Source organism: Staurois parvus, unplaced genomic scaffold, assembly GCF_062004578.1.
Source record: "Staurois parvus isolate SC_StPar_1 unplaced genomic scaffold, SC_StPar_1.0 ptg000195l, whole genome shotgun sequence".
NCBI classification, from domain to species: Eukaryota; Metazoa; Chordata; class Amphibia; order Anura; family Ranidae; genus Staurois; species Staurois parvus.
The window spans coordinates 6,148,818-6,169,764 of NW_028317991.1; the positions used below are offsets into that span (position 1 = coordinate 6,148,818).

At 40.4% G+C, this 20,947-nt stretch overlaps 1 protein-coding gene across 1 annotated transcript in view; it reads right to left on the reverse strand.

The window, feature by feature from the left end:
- Nucleotides 1–1,403: 1,403 nt before the first annotated feature.
- DYRK1A (dual specificity tyrosine phosphorylation regulated kinase 1A) overlaps nt 1,404–20,947 on the reverse strand; it is a 164,573-nt gene continuing 145,029 nt past the window's right edge. Inside the window, exons 9-12 of the mRNA XM_089677909.1 lie at nt 18,646–18,786; nt 17,691–17,997; nt 17,124–17,248; nt 1,404–13,682 (exon numbers count right to left, since the gene is read on the reverse strand). Coding sequence (XP_089534035.1) covers nt 13,074–13,682; nt 17,124–17,248; nt 17,691–17,997; nt 18,646–18,786 — 1,182 coding nt within the window. The 3' untranslated portion in view covers nt 1,404–13,073. The remainder of the gene's footprint in view (nt 13,683–17,123; nt 17,249–17,690; nt 17,998–18,645; nt 18,787–20,947) is intronic.

A 20,947-nucleotide genomic window follows, 5' to 3' on the forward strand; every position in this document is an offset into this window, starting at 1 on the left:
GTTTGCAGAACATGGTGAACAAATATCTGACCTTTGCAGCTCCAACAGCAAGTAAAACTCAGGAGCCATGCAAGTAAATTAAGGAGGTCACAAAAACTGTGGATTTCCTGTTTTTCTAATAAAAACAATAGCATTTTCATAAAAAAAAAAAAAAAGATGGGCCAGGTCATAAAACGTCTAAATATATTACATTTTTAAAATTCAATACTTTCTTTGATCAAAGTCAATTGGGTAGTAATGACATATTTTTTTTAATAGTACTAAAATTAAAAAAATATACCTTTGTGGTGCATACACAAAAAAAAAAAAAAAAAAAAAAAAAAAAATCATGTTCTAATAGTACTAAAATAAAAAATATTTGCAGTGCACACACAAAAAATAGGTTTTATTTGTACTAAAATTAAAAAATTGTGGTGCACATACAAAAAAGAAATCATGTTTTAATAGTACTAAAATAAAAAAAAATATTTCTGGTGCACAAAAAAAAGGAAAAAAAATGGAGTTTTAATAGTACTAAAATAAAAAATATTTGCACAGCACACAAAAAATGAAAAAAATGCATGTTTTAATAGTACTAAAATAAAAAAAAATATTTCTGGTGCAAACAAAAAATGAAAAAAAAAAATGAAGTTTTAATAGTACTAAAATAAAAAATATTTGCACAGCACACAAAAAATGCATGCTTTAATAGTACTAAAAATAAAAAATATATTTGTGGTGCACACACAAAAAAATTGTGTTAATAGTACTAAAACTAAAAAATATTTGTGGTGCGCGCACACACACACAAAAAAATAATAATGGGAGTGCCTTGTGTAAAGCCCTGACAAATCTGTATTTTAGGTACTTGGGTAGAAGAGAGTTCAGGAGTATATCAGGCAGGTGGGAGGAGCCACTGCAGACTAAGAAAACATGTCTCGCTCTTCAGGCAAAAGCTCATGGAGGGTACTGATATTGCCAAGGACTGACTGCACAGAAAAATGCATTTATAGCTAGGTCATGGTCATTATAACTGCCTTAAAAGACTCTTTGACAGGAGTTCCCCTTTAACATTTCTTCATGATGGCAATATTACCACCAGAACCTATCTAGGCATTCACCAAGCAACTGAAGTTAAAGGCATTTGTGAGTAATTAAAACTGATAGAAAAAAAAAAGAAAAACAGATTTAAAATAAAATCTTTAAAAACAAACAAAAAAAAAATTAGTGTACACCGAAATATCAGTCCCAATTTATCTTCACCATCAGTGAAAATTAAGTATACATTTTTTGGAGTTTGTGCCAGTTTGACAGTTTAAGATTGACTACAAATACAACCTAAAAAGTTTTGGAAAACAAAAACTGCATAGAAAAAAAATCCAAATTCCAAGGATTCTATTTTCATAAATAAAAAAAGTCTGAGAAATTATTCAACTGTTTATCATACATAAGACTGCATGACTATAATACAAAGGGCGTCTTTTTTTTTAATCATTTAACGTTACAATATACACAGCAAGTCCGGACTAGATTGTACAATCTGAACACAGGTAATAGGTACCTTTCTCATGCTGTTTTGTTTACAATGCACAGACATCCTGTAACCAAACTGTGTAGTAAAGCAGACAGAAGTGGATTGAGATGTGAACCCAGAGGGATTGTGGGTAAGTTGGTGTAACTGCATTTATTATTATTATTATTTTTCCTTAAGAGGGACAGTCCACATAAAACGAACATTTCAGTTTTGGATAGATGCTGGTCACTTGCTCCTTTGTATCACTCGGGGGGGCTTTACCAACTCTGATGTATATCTCTGGTGACATTTCAGCCCATTCCTGGAGATTCCAAGGGAGTAAGTGATTTAATCAAATGAAATGAAAGCAGGGGCAAAAGAATATTAGTAATTCTCCCCAGTCTAACAAGATGGCGACTTTCATCTTTACTCTTTTGCAAACCTACAGCCACCTCTGGAGGCCAAAACTTCCTGGTGTGTTGAATGCTGAGGAATGTGGTTCCACCTGCCAGGCCACGGTACTAACATAGCAAACGGGTGGAACCACAGGCAGCAAGCAATGGGTGGATCCACCTGCCAGGCCACAGTACTAACATAGCAAACGGGTGGAACCACAGGCAGAAAGCAATGGGTGGATCCACCTGCCAGGCCACAGTACTAATATAGCAAGCAATGAGTGGATCCACCTGCCATGCCATGGTACTATGGCAAGAAACTGGTGGATCCACCTGCCGGGCTTTGGTACTAAAATAGTGAGCAACGGGTGAACCCACCTGCCAGGATACGGTACTAATATAGCAAGCAATGAGTGGATCCACCTGCCAGACCATGGTACTAATATGGCAAGAAACTGGTGGATCCACCTGCCAGGCTTTGGTACTAAAATAGCAAGCAATGAGTGGATCCACCTGTCAGGCCATGGTACTAATCTGGTAATAAACTGGTGGATCCACCTGCCAGGCTACGGTACTAATATAGCAAGAAACTGGTGGATCCACCTGCCAGTCCATGGTACTAATCTGGTAATAAACTGGTGGATCCACCTGCCAGGCTACGGTACTAAAATATCAAGCAACGGGTTGATCCACCTACCAGGCTAGAGTACTAATATAGCAAGCAACAGGTGGATCTACCTTCCAGGCCACAGTACTAATATAGCAAGCAATGGGTGGATCCACCTGTCAGGCTACAGTAATAATATAGCAAGCAACAGGAGGAACCGCAGGCAAAAAGTGATGGGTGGATCCACCTGCCAGACCACAGTACCAAATATAGCAATGGGTGGAACCACAGGCAGCAAGCGATGGGCGGATCCACCTGCCAGACCACAGTACCAATATAGCAATGGGTGGAACCACATGCAAGCAAGAGGTGGATCTGCCTGCCAGGACACAGTATTTATATAGCACGCAATGGCTGAAGCCACAGCCAACAAGCAACGGGTGTTTCCACCTGCCCATAATACTTCCCAGCCTGGCAGATGGTGACTTTAGATTTAGCTCCTTTGCAAATCTACAGCCATCACTGTAGTCTGGCACTTCCTGCTGTGTCAAATGCTGAGCAATGTGGTTCCACCTGCCAGGCCACAGTACAAATATAGCTAGCAATGGGTAACCACAACCAGCAAGCAACGGGTGGTACAACCTGCCAGTACACAGTACCAATACAGGAAGCAACAGGTGGAACCACAGGACGCTGCAGAGAACACGGCATCCGACACACTTGGAAGTGCCTAATACCAGCTCTGGCAGCAGCTCATCACTTTCCCGCTATCTGCTATTATTAATATTCTTTTACAGACTACTAGAAGTTTGTTTTTTGTTTAGCCAGCAGTCTCCCAATTACAGTGGAAGATTTGAGTGGACTGGCCCAAGGTGCGGCTGAGGAATTCAAAAATATTTCAATATAATATTAATTCACCACACTATAAGAAAAAGGGAAACACTGAGCTTGGATATTTCAACTGCACCTGCAATGGCTAATGGTGGTATGATTATGCAACAGAAGATCGCCCTCCATAGACTGAAATGGGAATTGCCACACAGCGTTAGTCTCTGCAGGGCAGAAGTAGGTACTGCATTCACCTTATAGGACACACATACCTGCTGTAGGGCCATTGGCTGAGGTGTGTTTAGTGAACACAGCAGCTGGATGTAATCAGACATTTCTGATGCCTCACCTTGCATTTGAACAGGTGATATGAGATCAACGCAGCCGCCTCCCCACATAGAGGTGAATGTGCTGGCAGCACACAGCATAGAGGGTCTGCAGGTTACATTTACAACTGTGCTGGAATAAACCTGACTCCATGTATTAGACATACTAATGCTACTGAAAAATGCACATATTGCCAAATTCTGTGTCATAAATAGACTGTAATTGGACTGGAGGTGTCCAATCAATTGCTCTCTTTACAGTCACAAGCATGCACCCTCCAACACAGAAGCACGTGTTTCATTTCCGATTGATCAGATCATGCTCACAAGTCTAAAAACGGCATCTAACAGCAATAGCCAGCTCGTTGGTTGGAAAAAGGTATCTTGGCCAGTGGATCCCTCCTTTACCCACATAGGCTGGAACGTGCTGATCGCTGCCAGAACCAACCAAAGCTCTCAGGATTTGGGGACCACCAGCCAGATAGGGGCTGGTAGAGGGGAGGTATCTTGTCAGGAACAAGAAAGAAAGGTTCTTCATATATCAATTACATGTGCGATTCATTTCTAATTCATATCTTTCTATATTTAGAAATGATGGGCGTAGAAATTTGCAGCTTTCTTTAATACCTATGAAATCATGATAGGGAAAGGGGAAAAAGAAACCTACCTGTAAGGACTGGCCCTACCCATGCCCAATCACACTACTGAGGTCTCATGAGATTGATCTTTGTATCCCATTACTTTTATTGTGAGTGACTACATAAGAGATTTTCAGTAGCCAGACTAAGCAGTCCATCTCCTACGACTGTACAATGTTGTAATTTAATTGCTTAGCTATTGGCAATTCATTTCCTCTCTTCTCCAGACTTCAGTGGGAACAGGAAATTGTTAGCCGACTACTTTCTCATTTTTGGTCACTTATTTCCTTTCAAGGATACCCTTGCCGGATTACCCTCATAAACCTAACAATTGGCCAACAATCTTCCCCAATAGCACAGAAGAAGAATTTAATCTCCAAGGGATATTTTTCTGTGTAATATAAGGTAAATTGTATCAGTAGGTCAGGATGCATCCGCCAAACCTCAGGTGAGTGAGAGGTAAAATTATTTTCTCCTTAGGATTAAAACAGCTCCAATTAAACAGCACGAACCTAATTTGAAGAATTACTTCCAGGTTGCATTTTATGGCTCTTCACTTATTCTACACTGTAAATAGTCATTCCTATAGGGATATCATTCTTCAGTCATCTGTATTTTGGGTTTGAAACATGTTTTCAGGAACCTCAGCTGATTAACTTTTTTAAAATCAATGCTGAGAACATTGGAGGTCGCTTTTTGGGCAGCTGCTTGGTTTCCTCTGAAGTATATCTACTGGCCTTCAAGAAGTCAATGCTTTCTAAATGTAGACTAAGAAGCACAGTTCTAGAACTCCACTGGAATAAAGGTTGTCCAGAGTTTATAACACCAAGTCGGATAACGTGGGGGGAAATTTTGCTAAGCTTTTATCCTGGGTCCGGGACTAGTTAAATTCTGATTCTTAAATACAAAAGCAGCTACACACAATATAATCATGACTCAGAGTCTCAGCCTTGGTCTTTGGCAAAATGCGGGGCAAACGGGGACTGAAACTAGCCTTTCAATGACAATGCTAAATAAACACAATGAGTCATTGCTAGGATGCCAAGACATCAGGTGGCAGAAGTGCGTAAAAGGTCATCACCACGATTTAGAATATAATTATTCCAGTTAAGATCCTTGATCGCAGTTAAGACCGGAAAAACTAACCTTCCACCCAAATGTTTGGCATTCCAGCCAAGCTACTGTTGTCTCAGAAATGTATTTTGCATCCTGTAGTAGACACAAAAGATATGGAGAATTCATTCAAACCAGAAAGAGGGGTAACATCCAAAAGCTTAACGTATCAGTAATCCTTTTTGTGCATAAAATGTAATATCACAACACTCTGTCAGATTTCAGATGTGACTGAATCGATCCACAATAGTGGCCAACACTGACATATTCATGGGTTCTTCTCTTATGGGACTGAAAGCTTGTGCTCGGTACTGGCAGCCAGACCAAACTTTTAACCAGGCCCAATTCTGAGCTAGAAATTTTAAATAAAGCTTCAAGAGTCCGTCACTAGCCACTACCTAACTAGATAAACTTACTGAGCAAGGGCCTGTGTTGATGGCATAGTTTGAGATGTTAGAGATCATTCAGAACTTATTGGCAGGTACATTTGCCCTGCAGCTGACCTCCTTTAAAAGCTAGCTTTGCATTCCCATAGACTTGTATATGAATGCAAATCCCACTTGATGCAAACAGAAGCCCACTGACAGGCCCTAAAGGTATTTGCCTATTCGTACGCAAGGCTGGGTATAGTTCCGGTTTCTCTCCCCTCCTCTACTGGAAATAAATGTTATATTCTCATACACAAATTTCCCATCACCTTCTGTCTCAGTGATGGCTGTCTTGAAGACAGGATGAGATTTGTCGCTAAAGGGGACAGGGATAGCAATAAAAGCACATTTACTAAATAGCGTGGTGGAGTTGTTGGATCAAGGTTTTTATTGCTCTCTGTGTATTTTGGTCCTGGTAACACCCACACCCTATCAATTCTTGTTCTAGAGGCATCGGAACAGAAAACTAGGTTAGATCTCCGCAAGGACATACACAGCAACAAAAGATTTCAACCTTCTCAACTCTATCAAAGACTAACTAAAACGTTTTGACTGGAGTTGGGCTTTCAAGTAAACCTGCTACGACAAACTCTTTGGCTGCCATTACTAATCTACTTGTAAAAATGATAGTGGACCGACTGTTTTCCTGATTTTATTACTTTCTTAGCCACTGACCAGGGACAAATATACAGATCTGAAAAGACAAAGGACCCTGCATACCTTTCCTGAACTAATGGACTAGTATGACAGCCGGGCAACTAGAAGTTACATAGTAAGAGTTTTGCAACTACATCTTCTGTGTTTCTCATGTGGCAGGTTGATGTTATGCTAAATCTCAGTTTTCTAACAAGTAAAGCTGGCCAGAGAAATTGAATGAGTCTTAGACATGAGGGCATGATCCAACCATCTGAAAATATTTGGGTGGCTAAAATATTTTACCATGGAGCAAAGACACCCCCAGCATCAAAATAAGTCAGATGGAACAAATGACCAAGCAAGGCTTTGTATCTTGACCACTAGAACCTCCCCCCTTCCCTTCCAGAGCTCCTTCAGTTGGCGGTGTAATTGGCCTGAATTGGGAAAGCAAAATTATCAACAACTTAGCATTTTCTACCTGGTTTTCTGCCACCTGTGCAGGCTCTTGATGTATTCGTGTTACAGATGGTCAATGTTAAATCCTTGCTTCTTGCCATGAGAAAGTGTAGACACATGGAATGCTTTATTTATGTGAGCATTCCATGGCCGACTGCTTACAGTTGTGCACTATTGGGTCTACAGGTCCCCGCAGGCACACAAGCAAAACTAGAACACTTCCCATTTGACACAAGCGATGCTTCAAAAACGTGCATAGTTTATAATGGGCCAAAATACAGTTAGTGCATTAGCTGTGCTACAATACTAGACAAAGGGGTGCAGTGACTATGTGGTGGCTGACAATAGAGAGTTACAGTGTGGCTTCATCTGCTGCACTGAACACTGTAGTAAACAGACCTGTGCAACGATTGTATATGTATGTATGTTACTGAGCCTTGGATCAAAGAGGGCATCAAACATGGAGAACTCTTTAACCTTGCATGCATCAGGGTTCCTCTAGCGTAAGTGCAGAGTAAAGCATTTAAGTAACTTTCCTAAAGCCTTTAAAGCATCCTTCGGCTCCTATTTGGAGATGTTATGCACATATATCAATGGTTGTGCGGACTTGTCACTTTAAACCAGTGGTTTCCAAACTGCAGCCTGCGTGCCAGATGTGGCCGTTTGCTTGCCTTTATCCAGCCCCTGGGTCACTATTCATCCCACTGATACAGGGCATTATTCTGCCCACTGTCAACAAAGTTGAGGCACCATTCCTTCCACTGACACCATTAGTGGGGCATTATTCCTTTCATGGACACTAGTGATGGGACATTATTCCTTTCATGGACACCAGTGATGGGACATTATTCCTTTCATGGACACCAGTGATGGGACATTATTCCTTTCATGGACACCAGTGATGGGACATTATTCCTTTCATGGACACTAGTGATGGGACATTATTCCTTTCATGGACACCAGTGATGGGACATTATTCCTTTCATGGACACTAGTGATGGGACATTATTCCTTTCATGGACACCAGTGATGGGACATTATTCCTTTCATGGACACCAGTGATGGGACATTATTCCTTTCATGGACACTAGTGATGGGACATTATTCCTTTCATTGACACCAGTGATAGGACATTATTCCTTTCATGGACACCAGTGATGGGACATTATTCCTTTCATGGACACTAGTGATGGGACATTATTTCTTCAACCGACATCAATGATTGGGCGTTATTCCTCCTACCAATACCAATAATGGGGAATTATCCCTCCTCCTAACCACATGCACTTTGTAATTTTTTTTACTCCTACAGACCACCAAGTATGAGGAATTGTTTACTCCTACTTACGCTGGGGCATTTTCTACTTCCACTGATCACAGTTTGACTCCCTCCCAAAGTCTGAAGGGCTGGTCCTTTGTTTAGAAAATTTGGAGATCCCTGCTTTAACCGCTTGCCTTCCAGAGGATTTACCTCCCTTCCTGACCAGGTCATTTTTTGTGATAAAGCGTTGCGTTACTTTAATTGACAATTGCGCAGTCATGCAATGCTGCACATAAATGAAATTTATGTCCCTTTTTCCCCACAAATAGAGATTTCTTTTGGTGGTATTTGATCGCCTCTGCGGATTTTATTTTTAGCGCTATAAACAAAAAAAGACCAAACTATTTTGAAAAAAAAAAACCCCAAAAAACAATATTTTTTACTTGTTATAAAACATATCCAGTAAAGAATTTTAAAAAAATCTAATTTCTTCATAACTTTAGGCCAAAATGTTTTCTGCTATGTCCTTGCTAAAAACAAACCCAATACATGTAAATTAATTGATTTATGTGAAAGTTATAGCGTCTACAAATGGTGGTATATGTACTGGGAATTTTACTTTTTTTTATACTAGTAATGGCGGTGATCAGCGACTTATAGCGGGCATTCTGACACTGGGTGGGAACTAACTGCCACTGACATCCCAATGACAGCAATACAGTGAGCGGTGCTAATAAAAAAGCACTGAAACTGTACTAATTATACTGGGAAGGAAGAGGTTAACATCTAGGGCAAAGGGTTGACAGTGTGCTGTTTTACATAATGTGCTGTGTGTGCTTTACTAGGGAGACATGCTGCTGTGTATTTCTCTGTACAGCAGAGAAATACACAGCAGCATGTCCTTGCTGGCAGGAGAGAGACCTCTGTTGTTTACACACAAGTCTCTCCCCAGTCAGCTTTGCATGACAATCGCCAGATGCTGGCTGGCAATCTCCAGCTGAAACCCGGTGATTGACATGCCTAGCCGCCAATGGCGCACACCCCCTACCCTATATACGTGATTTTACAGCCGCCACCCTGTAGCAGTAATTCTACTATAGGACGGCAGGCAAGAGGTTAAACAAAGCAAAAGTAGGCTTTTAGTATGTGTCAGTACTACCTGAAACTTAAAAGTATATTGATACCTAAGTGTTTTTAAACACGTTCAGCAGCCAAATTAATCCCTTACTGAGTATGCAGCTTCATCTTTTAATCCTTGCCTATGTTTCAGTTTAAGCTGGTGCCACAAACACTGCTCCAGCTTTCCTGTTTCAGGGTGGCTGCTTTCTCTTGCAGAGTCCTATGGCTCCGATCTTGCATGCACCGTGTGCATAAAATAGAAACACACAGCCTCATAGCCTAGAATGGCAAGGAACTGCTCTCCCCCCTCCTCCAGCCCCCCTCAAGTTAATAGACTGATGGGAGACCGCTCTGTCCATTGCAAAGTCTTTCCTGTGAAGACTGGAAGCTTAGGTATGCAGCACTAAAATAGCAGGAGCCAGAATTAAAAGTTGTAAACTGCAACTTTTAACAAATAAAAGATGTTTATTTTATTATGCTCAATGTGTTAAGCTAAAAAAAACACAGAAGGTTCAGTCCTACTGTAAGAAAGTCTTGGTGAAGCCTATTAGCTAATTCAACACTTATATTATTATCATCTGTGATTTACATCCCGAAACTGGTGCTGAAGGGTGCTTTAAAGGCTTCATGAAAGCTGCAGATGCTATGTAAAAGCACTGCTCCTATACAAACTGAAGTCTGTTTACACAAGGCCTTTGGTGTACACTCAGCAATGTCAAGTACATTAAAGTGTATGTCAGGGCAAAATAAAACTATAGGTCTTACACCCCTGTAATACAAGGAGATGTCCCCATGATTTATCCCTTTAAGAATAATGCAAGTACAAAAATATTTGTTGACCTGCCAGAAATCTAGTGAGCTCCTAACTTCCTGTTTGAGCTGACAATGCTGCCTCTGCTGCACTAAAATCCCAACCAGAGTCATCAGCCCTTCCTGCTGGACTACAGAACTCCACCTGTCCACTGCCCCTCTATTTTTCTCTCCATATGCATACAATGATTTCTTTCCCTGTAAAACAGTGCTACTGTCATGACTCCCAAGAGAATGCCTGCACAATCTGTGTAGTTAAGAGCTCTTGAGAGATGTTGTTCTGGGGGCATGCCAACACCAGCCGGAACTGATCTTCCAACAGCTACCCATGCAAGAAATTTACAAGGCTGATGGTGACACCACAGGGAGTAATAAAAGCTGTTTTTCATTACAGGAACAAGGTAAAAGAAAAAACAATAATGCTGGGGCATGTCTTAAAATGGGAAATGGAGGTTTGGGGGGTAAACTTGTGCAATGCCTAGACATATTAACGTCCACATTTGGACACAGTAGAGATATATATGAATTCTCATTTGATCATATTTTCGTCTTGCCTAAAATGCAAGAAATGCTGTGAAGAAGTAGCCATTTTTCCACATACTGCAGGGGTAGAGAAATTAATTTAAAATCCAGGAGACACCCAGTCCAAGTTAGTAGCCAATAGGCAATTATAAAGCTCATCTGAAGACTCCATGTAATGAAATCAAATCAGGTTGCATATAAAATAATAAGTATATAAAGATACACAGAAAGAAGAGAATATTAAGTGCTGCAGGGATAAAAATACACTGTGCTGGCAGCACACTGGAGAGTCGGAGTGCAGCTCTCACAAGCGGCAATTCGAGTCTATAGCTGTCCAACACCCCCCCTCCACACACTGCCCATATCAAAAAGCTTTGCTCAGGGAGCGTGAGTGCTGTTGATTGGAGCATTGAGCAGGGGAAATGTCAGACCAATGGAGACACTAGCTGCTGGTGTGTGAGAGCAGCGGTCTGACTCTTTAGGGTATAATAATGTCTGACTGCATTGCAGTGATAAATATGGAGGCTTCAGTTGGGCTTTAAGTAGCCACAGTTCACGCCTGCTTCAACTGACAACAGAAAGGGCTCAGAAAACTGAGGTGCCAGGTGGTCACTTTTTTTTTTTTTTTTTTTAAATGCACTGGCGACCTGGCTCCCAAAAATTGTCCTGTCCTGATATATGTCTAAATTAAACCTTAGAATATCTCTAAATTACTCTACTGTTTAAAATGACTTGTGTGGTTGCTATTACGATGTCATATTTTCATGTTCAGGACAAAAGTTACTGGAAAATATTCAGCTAATATTTTAACAACTGCTCCAGTTCGGTTTAAGCTATAATACAGCCATAACTGCCAAGTGACATAAAAAAAAAAAGAAAAAAAAATTCTAGTTACACCTTGTGTCAAAGTGCAGTACTGCTACATTATTGGTTACAGACATCTATGTGCTATAAAAACAGCTTTGGTACAATAAATTATCAAAAAAATTGTATAATTCACAGCATAATTGTGAGGCAAAAAAATAAAAGCAGTCACATAAAATTCTGCAATTTTTTTTTCCGTTATTTCTGTCCTTAACGTTCAAAATGAACAGAAGACATCTTTGTGCAGAAGTGATGGTGGAGAGACCACATGCTAAGAGAAAACAAAAAAACAAATCCAAAAGTATTAAAAAAAAAAAAATATCAGGGATTAAAAAGGAAATTAAAATAAACCAAAGAAGGGACACAGATGTAGTTATTACCATCAAACGCAAACCACTACTTCTGTGACCTTCAACCATTAAGGAAGTCAGCTTTATGACACACGCAAAGTGACCTTGGAAAACTCTACAATTAGTGGGTCACAAAAGTCTATTTTTTGTTTTTTATTTTGTTTTTTGTTTTTTAAAGAAAGGCCGCTTGAATTATCCCATTCTGGTTTTTATTATTTTTTTTTCAGCATTAAGGACTGTCTGCAAAAACATGTCCAAAAGTGATTGCATCTGAAACGGCAGGCTCTTCTGACTCAGAGTCCAAAATCCATAAGGCCAAAGGTTCTCCCAAAGACCAACTCTCAGACCTTCCCAGGTACTGGCCAAAACTGACCACTTGATTGCTTCTCAGTGCACCTTAAAACGAGACAGGATGGTTTTTACAGTTTGAGCTCACTGGTCTTCAACTGGCAAGACCCACAAATTCCCATTAAAATTGCTGCTTTTTCTTCCCAGATTGACAATAGGAGACACTGATAAACCGCCAATTTGGATGGTGACTTGTACAGTGTGACACAATTTAACCGTCCCTTTACTTATGGGTTGTCGAAGGTCCCTCCTTAATACAGTACTGCATTTTCAGCGCCCATTTTTATTTTTTGTAAAGCCCCAAAAAGGACTAAAGGGGTGCATTTCTCTAATAATGTTGCTTTTTTCACGTTGGCAACTGACTATGTTCAGTATAACTTACTATGGTTAAAATATATAAATATATATATGTATGTACAAATACATATATAATTTTTTTTTTAATTGTTATAAAATAATTGCGATAAGAGTGTACAGAGTTAAATGGGGGTGGGGGGGATGGGGGGAAGCAAAAGGAGAGGTGATAACCTCGGAGCCATCCAATAAATTGGGTTTGGACACAGCTCTTTAAAAAAATAAAAATCGTTTCAACTTCATTGTCCCTTTGCAATCATTTCAAGTTTAAAAAAATAGTCAGCTTTTCCCTGTTGTAGCGGTTAAGTGTGTTTATCTCCTTCTGATTAAAGCAGCTTTTGCACTTTGTTTTTTTTTTCTTTTGTTTTCTTTTTTTTTTTTTTTTTTTTTTTTTTTTTGGAAAACAAACAAAAACGCAAAAACAAAAAAAACACCACTTCTTAAAAATAAAGAAAAAAAAAAAGAAAAGAATAGAACAAAAAGAAAAAAAAAAAACACACAAGAAACAAACCTAAACTGAACTTAGTCACGAGCTTGCGACAGGACTTTGCTGAACACAAACTCCTGTCATGGGAGATTCTTCTCTATCGATGCCTTGCCTCATTGTCAGATGTCCCTCAGTTACATAGTGGGCAGGGCCTGTGTTTGTAGAATATTGGTACGTCGGATGGCCAGTGATGCCAGTCTCTTGGCGAGGATTTGAATAGACTGTCAAGTTAAGGTCCATAGTTCCATTCTGTCCAAAGTCCAAGTTGTTAGCAGCCATAGGACGATTTTGGTAGGCCTGGTTGCCTTGGTTGCCAGTAGACGAAGAGGAGGTTGAGGAAGAAGTAGTTGAGGAAGACAAGGATGTCATGGAGTGGTGACTATGACCGACCTCCATAGAATCTTGGGTGGAGGAGCTATTGGATGGTGAATTGTAGACCCTGGGCCTCGTCCGGCTACCCAGTGACTGTCCATGGTGGTGGTGATGGTGGTGATGATGGTGGTGAGAACTATTCCCATGATGATGTGATACGTTTTGTGAGGGGGGAACATGAAATGTTGTCTCTTGGACTGGGTGGGTTTCAATGGTGACCTGTGTGGGGGCTTCAGTGACAGCCCAACCCACTGGTGGAGGAAACGGTTGTCGAACCTGCAAGGAGAAATTGTGTGAGACATTAGTAAACAAACCAAATTAGTTCTTTTCACACCATCAACCTCTTCTTCAGAAATTAAGCGCTAATGCAGAGAGAAAGGCATCAGAGGGCGTGAGCAGGTCAAGGAGGAGTTAAGGTGGACAGAGTTGGAATGATTATAAATAATCGTTCGATTCCCTCATCAACACAGTCAATGTTGATTGTGAAATCCCTCCCATGGAGCCATTGTGTTCACCTGGGGAAGGGAGCCCTCCCCGTCAGCAGAACATAGGTATTACTGCTAGCAGCTGTAATAGCTGCTAGCAATAATCGCATGTAAAATCCAACAGGCTGGCTGTACCCAAGTTGATTGGTCGATCAACTTGGGTTCATTCAGCCTGCCCATACATGGTTCAAATCTCAGCCGGTCCTTGCTAAAAACTGGCCAAGATAGTCTATGGCCGGTTTTAACTTATACATAAATCAGTTTTACTGAATCTCTGATGCAAGCAGTTGTGTTGAGATTTTGTCCATTAGCACAAAAATGTTTTCAGCCCTTGATGTTACCGTCAGAAGCAATAAAAAGAGCATCATTGCCCCTCTCCTAGTTGGAATTGATACAGGATGTGAAATGCTTAGTTATCATCTGGCCCAATTCACTAGGCCACAACACACAAAAATATAATTAGTTTCAGCCGTGAGATAGTTCTTTTTAGCTTTTATTGGCTCTCACTGTTGCAATTAACAACCATTATGCAAATAGCAATGATTGCTACTCAGTAAATTAAACCACTTTTCTGTAAAGCATTCATCTGCAATATCATCCTTTGTAATATAGTTTGAATTTATTATTACAGTATGAACAGTAGAGTATGAAATGATAGGAGGATGCTTGTGGTCCATACAATCACGTAACAGTATATTTTATAAACAAGCATGAGAGTCTTAGCTTATTGTGTGAACAGATTGTGAGGCACTCTGGATACTTGTGAGCACAAAAAATGATCATTGCACTCGCAACCTGAGTGACAGCAGCGATAACTGTCACTCTAATCATTATGTTTTCATTTAGTAACTTTACAACCAGCACTTGAACAAAAATCTACTTTTATTATATATTTAGCCTGAAACTGAACTGTCACTCAAAAATATACTTTTATTATATATTTAGCCTGAACAGCGATAACTGTCACTCTAATCATTATCATGTTTTTGGGGGGTTTTCATTTAGTAACTTTACAACCAGCACTTGAACAAAAATCTACTTTTATTATATATTTAGCCTGGAACTGAAGGGTGCTTTAACTTTTCTGCTGGCAGATCAATTTTGTTTCTTCATTTTTCGCTCACATAATAAAAAGTGCATGTTTGACCTTAAAGTGGTTGTAAAGGCTGATTTTTTCTAACATAATAAACATGGTATACTTCCCCGCTCTGAGCAATGGTATTGCACAGAGCTGTCCCTTACCTCCTCTCTTCTGGAATCCCCCATCGGCGCTCTCCGCTCCAACTCTTCTCCGAGTGCCCCATAGCAAGCTGGCTGCTGTGGGAGCACTTGAGGAGACCGCTCTTGAGCCAGGCTCTGCACGTCCATTGACAAACACAGTGTGGCTTGGCCACACCCCCTGCTCCCTCCTCACAGGATTTGACTGACAGCAGCGGGAGCCAATGAAATGGGGAGGGGGGGGATGCATTAAGGTAAAACAACCTTTTGCCTTTAGAGCCACTTTAAGAATATTTAAAACCCTCAAAGCATTATTATATATACACATTATATATTATATGAAAGCAGGGACCTGTAGAATAAAATGATGGCAGTTGCCAATATTTATGCCACATGATATTTGCACAATTGTTTATCATAGATTTTTAATTAAAAAGCACCAGGGGTGTGTACATTTTTTTTTAGAAACTACTTGTCCAGGGACTAAATCGTTGTCCCAATCTACTTGTCCCTCATGACAATCTACTTGTCCTGATAAAAAAAATAAATAAATTTTAGCCCAAACCGTATTTAAATCTGAGATGCTTTTAGGAATGTCTGGGTCTTTCAAAATCAAAAGGGGCTTTATGGCCACTTAAACGTTTAATTTTTTTAACAATGCGCCATTTTATCTCCTCCCCCTCTCCCTGCCTGTCTCCAGCACCGAACCCGGGGACTAGCAGGGAGGAGAGACCTTGCAGTGTAATGAGCACTGATTGGGTGTTTGTCAGGAAAGGGGAGTGTCCGGCATATGCTTTATCCCTTTTGCTGCCAGAGCTATTTTTGCACACGTTTAAAAGATAATTTTAGGCCTGAAGATTACACAAAACCCCTAAACATTATATATTTTCTGAAAATAGAGACCCTAGAGAATAAAATCGTGGTAGTTCCAATTTTTACCGTCTAATTATATTACCACAAATTTCAGCAAAAAATATACAAAATTAATTTTAAAGTACAAAAGAAGCAATAAATGACCCTATTTTTTGGTAAAATATAATAAATATACGTGATTTTGCACACAGAGTTATTGCTCTCATTCTGGCATGCGCGGCAATATGTAACATGTATATCATAATCAATGTTTTCATGCGTAGGTGCCCTGGCGTGTGCTTTTACTTTTGCACGTGTGTATATGTTGGGGGGGGGGGGGGGGGGAATGGGGGCTCAAAATTTTTTTTTGAGGTGATGTTATGTGCTTGGGTGCAACTTTAATTTATTTTACTATTAAAAAAGATGTTTTCTACTTAACTTTTTTTTTTAATCACATAGGGGACAAAAAGTACCCTGTGTGATGATTTTTTTAGTGACAGGTTCTCTTTAATGAGACATGCAGGATCTAAAAGACTCTGTGGGGTGTATTTACTAAAGCTGGAGAGTGCAAAATCAGGGTCACTTTTACATAGAAACCAATCAGCTTTTAACCTCAGCTTATTCAATTAAGCTATGGCAATAAAACCTGGAAGCTGATTGGTTTTTATGCAAAAGTGATCCTGATTGTGTACTCTCCAGCTTTAGTAAATAAACCCGTTTGTCTCCCCTGTGCTCCCCTCCATGTAATGCAGTATACATCGCACTGCATTACATTCTTTCCCGACCTCAATGGGAATTTGTGAATGGGGACCTGGAAGTGATATCAAATGTCACTTCCGGGTCAGGACAAGAAGGGCAGGGGAGCAGACGTGAAACCATAAAGGGGGTGCTGTGTTGGGAGGATATGGAGACCTAAATTTCTTCTGCCACCTGTGCAATAATGTACGCTAAGTACATAAAGGTTACTACCAGTCTTTATACCTTTCAACGAACGTTAGCCAAGAATCCAGTGAAAGGCCTTAGTCGGGTCGGGAGTTAAAGGGGTCTAAATTTTCTATACGTTATCCAATTTTTCTACTCAAAAGTTTAAGGAATAAAATCCTGCACATGATGGCTTTCTTGTTGGCATGTCTTGCACTATTGTTAGACAGTTACAGCTTACCTGAGGACTGTGTGTCTCACAGTCCATAGCTTGAACAGCAGCAGTAAAGTGTCCTCCACTGTGTCTGTGTTGATGGGTTGGATCAGACCTTGCTCTTCCACTATTACTCGTCCCAGATGAGCCACCTAATAGTGGAAAAGAAAATGGAAGGGGACAATTAAGAGCCTGCGATTCTGCAAATCATTTGCCCCTGCTCTTTCTCCTCTCTGCTACTGGCACAACTAGACAGTATCACCACATTTGTGAACTAATCTCTCTCCAATATTGCTCCTCAGCTTATACAGCAGGCACTCCCAGTACAAGTCTAAAGAGTACTTTTACATATTTGCCTGCAAATTTTTAATCTTTGACAAGTATGTAACGGCAAGCTGTTGATGCATTTTACTTCACTCTGTTCAGGCATGCACTAAAATGTTGAGCAGATTGCAAACAGAAAGTATGGGTGTGCAGGTTTACCCTGCTTTGACCACCCTGAAAAATGCACCATCAGTCAGCTAAAGCTTCATTTTGCACCCATGTTCTGCTATCATGAAGTTCAACAGCTCTGTGGAACGATGCTGGTCATACCTGAGCTAGAGGATGTGCTTGAGGTGGTTCCCGATGACTGAGACTGCTCCATAGCTGGACTTGTAGATACACTGTTACTTGTATTTGTACCTTCGTCAGCAGTTTTCTTGAAGAAACTATGTTGCAGAGCATAGTACGGCTGGATCCGCGTTTTGGGATCATAATCTAGCATCCTTAAAATGAGGTCTTTAAACTTCAAGTAGTCCGCTACAGTGTGACCTGATTCCCCCGCCCGCCGACCTCCCGGACCTCCAGTTTCCACTCCAAGTATATTATGAAGTTTCCGTGTCCCTGGTGGTTTGTACTCCTATTAAGGAAACAGAAAGCATGTATCAGTAAATCATGTACAAAGCAACCTACGTACCTCATAACACCCACCAGCTGAATCAAGCAACATCATTAAAAGCCTTTCTATTGCTACTGCCCACAAAAGAAAAGAATCTGTGGCAGGGAGAATCAATGAACCACGAGGATGCTCGCCAGCTCCCTCGTAGTTCATGGAGAACTACAAGTTGTCAGCTGCAAAAGCTTTTGGTATCATGCATTCACAAAACTCTGGGAATGGATGATGCGGCTGTGGGGCAGAGCCCCGCACAGCAGCATTCCTTTCAAATTGTGACAGCGGGTGTTGGGAGAAGACACTGTCAAAACGAGAAGGAAGATCAGGAGGAGAGCTGCCGAAGAGGGAACATGTTACACGTTTCACCATAAAACCGGATGGAACATGTGACATGTTCCCAAAGGAGAACTTATTCTTTAATGCTGTAGAAGAGGCACTTCCCAGGAGGAGAGTTACACATTACAGCCTCCTTTGCACTGTACAGGGACTTGGTACAGTACATATACAGGAATTGCTCCCAAGCAGACCTTCATTTTCAATTACTTCTAACCACATATTTACATTAGTAGATAACACATTTGAATCATTCCTGTCACTAGAACACATGTACTGTACCTTTTTCCCGTCTTTGGTCTTCTTTAAGTTCCAAGTGCCATCTGGCGTCTTCTCAAAGAACTTCCTGGCTTTTGGTGCTTGGTCGAGAATGTGAGCAGGTGGGATTCCCAAAACTTCCACTATTTTATTCATTTGGTCGACCTATTAAAAAATACAAAATGATTAGTCAATTCAAAGTGTTTGGTAGGCAATTTAAAAGTAGGATTACAAGGCTATCCATCACAGGAAAGAACCAATGGTAAAAAAAAAAAAAAAAAGTACAACTACAGGAACGATCATTGCTGTATGCACATTAAGACTCACTGAATTTTAGGGCTCCCTGGGAGGTCCTTAAAGTGGAACTTAACTCTCTCAATCAACATTGACTATTTTTAATCCTTATGCTGCTAGCATTAATAAATAGATAGGAAAGTATATTTACTTGTTTTAAACTTTTTTTTTTTTTTTTCTTGAGTCACTTCCTGGTTTCCATGCCCAGGAGTCTTTAGGAGTGGTTTTCTCATCTAAGGCAGATGGACTGCAGATTCCAGGAAGTAAATTCATCTGCCCTTACTTAAGATGGCAGTGGCCAGAAATGCTAGAGGGGTGTTTTGCAAAGTGATTTCTCAGCAAAATAAACCATGGAGACATGTATGGATGGGAGAGTTTGCTTTGTATATTAAACATGAAATAAATAGTGTTTTTTGTTTGTGCTGCTCAGATGTAATGTAGTTCCTCTTTAAGACATTTGATCGTAAAAGAAGGCAGCTTTAGGTGCCTACTTTACAAGTCAGTCTGCAGTTCAGTTTTAAAGCGAACACAGGCTTACTTTAATTATAACATACTTAAAGCGGACTTCGTCTCAAAAGTGGAAGCTCCGCTTATTTGCCTCTTCCCCCCTCCACTGCCATATTTGGCACCTTTTGGGGGGAGGGGGGAGCGGGTACCTGGTTTTGACAGATACCCGCTCCCACTCTGGCTCAGTTCACCGCAGCGCCACAAGCTGTCACAGCCTGGTGCCCACAGTAGAGATGCCGGCGCCGTGGAGGACAGAAGGAGAGAAGGGACTGCGTGGGTGAGAACATCGCTGGACATTGGGACAGGTAAGCGTGTGTTTAATAAAAGTCAGCAGCTACAGTTTTTGTAGCTGCTGACTTTTAAAAAACACAAAAATGGCTGGAACTCCACTTTAACCACTTCCTGTCCGGACACTTTTACCCCCTTCCTGTCCAGGGCAATTTTCAGCTTTCAGCGCTATCACACTTTGAATGACAATTGTGCGGTCATGCAATACTGTACCCATTTTTTACCTTTTTTTTGAGACAGATAAAGCTTTATTTTGGTGGTATTTATTCACTGCTGGGATTTTTATTTTCGTTACTATGTAAATGAAAAAGTCCAAAAATTTTGAAAAAAGGTGTTTTTTTTTTTTTATAAAATTTTGCAAATAAATAATATTTCATCATAAATCTAGGCCAAAATTAATTCTGTTATTTTTTTAGTAAAAAAAAAATCCAAATTAGTTTATAACCAAAAATTATAATTTTTAAACATTTTTTTTTACATTTTTATATTTTTTTTAGATTATTTTTTATTTTATTTTATTTTTTTACATACTGTCACCCTAGCAGTACAGTGTCACCATGGTACTGTACTGTACTACTTGTGGGGGGTGATGAAGATTTTTTTTTTTACACCAATTGCTTTTACACCCATATAGGATGTAAAAGCAATCATTTCTCTTTCTCTCTGTCTGCATTCTTGCAGTCATTGAGAAATACTGAGTGAGCTGTGATTGGTCACAGCTTGTCACATGGTACAAGGCTGTTGTGAATAGCCTTGTACCATGTGACCTCTGTGATCATTCACAGATTTCACACGTAGTAAGCAATGATGTCAGAAGTGACATCTTGCTTACTATTTTGCATGTGATCACTGATTCGCCAATCAGTGATCACATGATCAGGACCTCGTACAGAGTCCGACGATCGGTGTCTCACTGTGTCCGGAGGACACAGCGGGCACTGGATCGCGGTGGTGCGCACTCCCAGGGAGCGCGCACAGCTAGAAAAGGCGGGTGCCGTTTAGGAACGGCAACCCGCCCCTGGACTGCCACCGCCCTGCCGTTTATAAACAGCAGGCGGACGGCAAGAGGTTAAGAATGGCTGTAATTACTTAATACAGTAACCCAGAGATGACGGTGCTACACAGATCATCATCCATGATCAAACCATTTAATGTTATAAATGTTGTGGAAGGAAGTGGACAGACCAGATGTGCCTTTGTTTGGTTATGAACTCTAATTCTTCCTGGGGAATTTTAA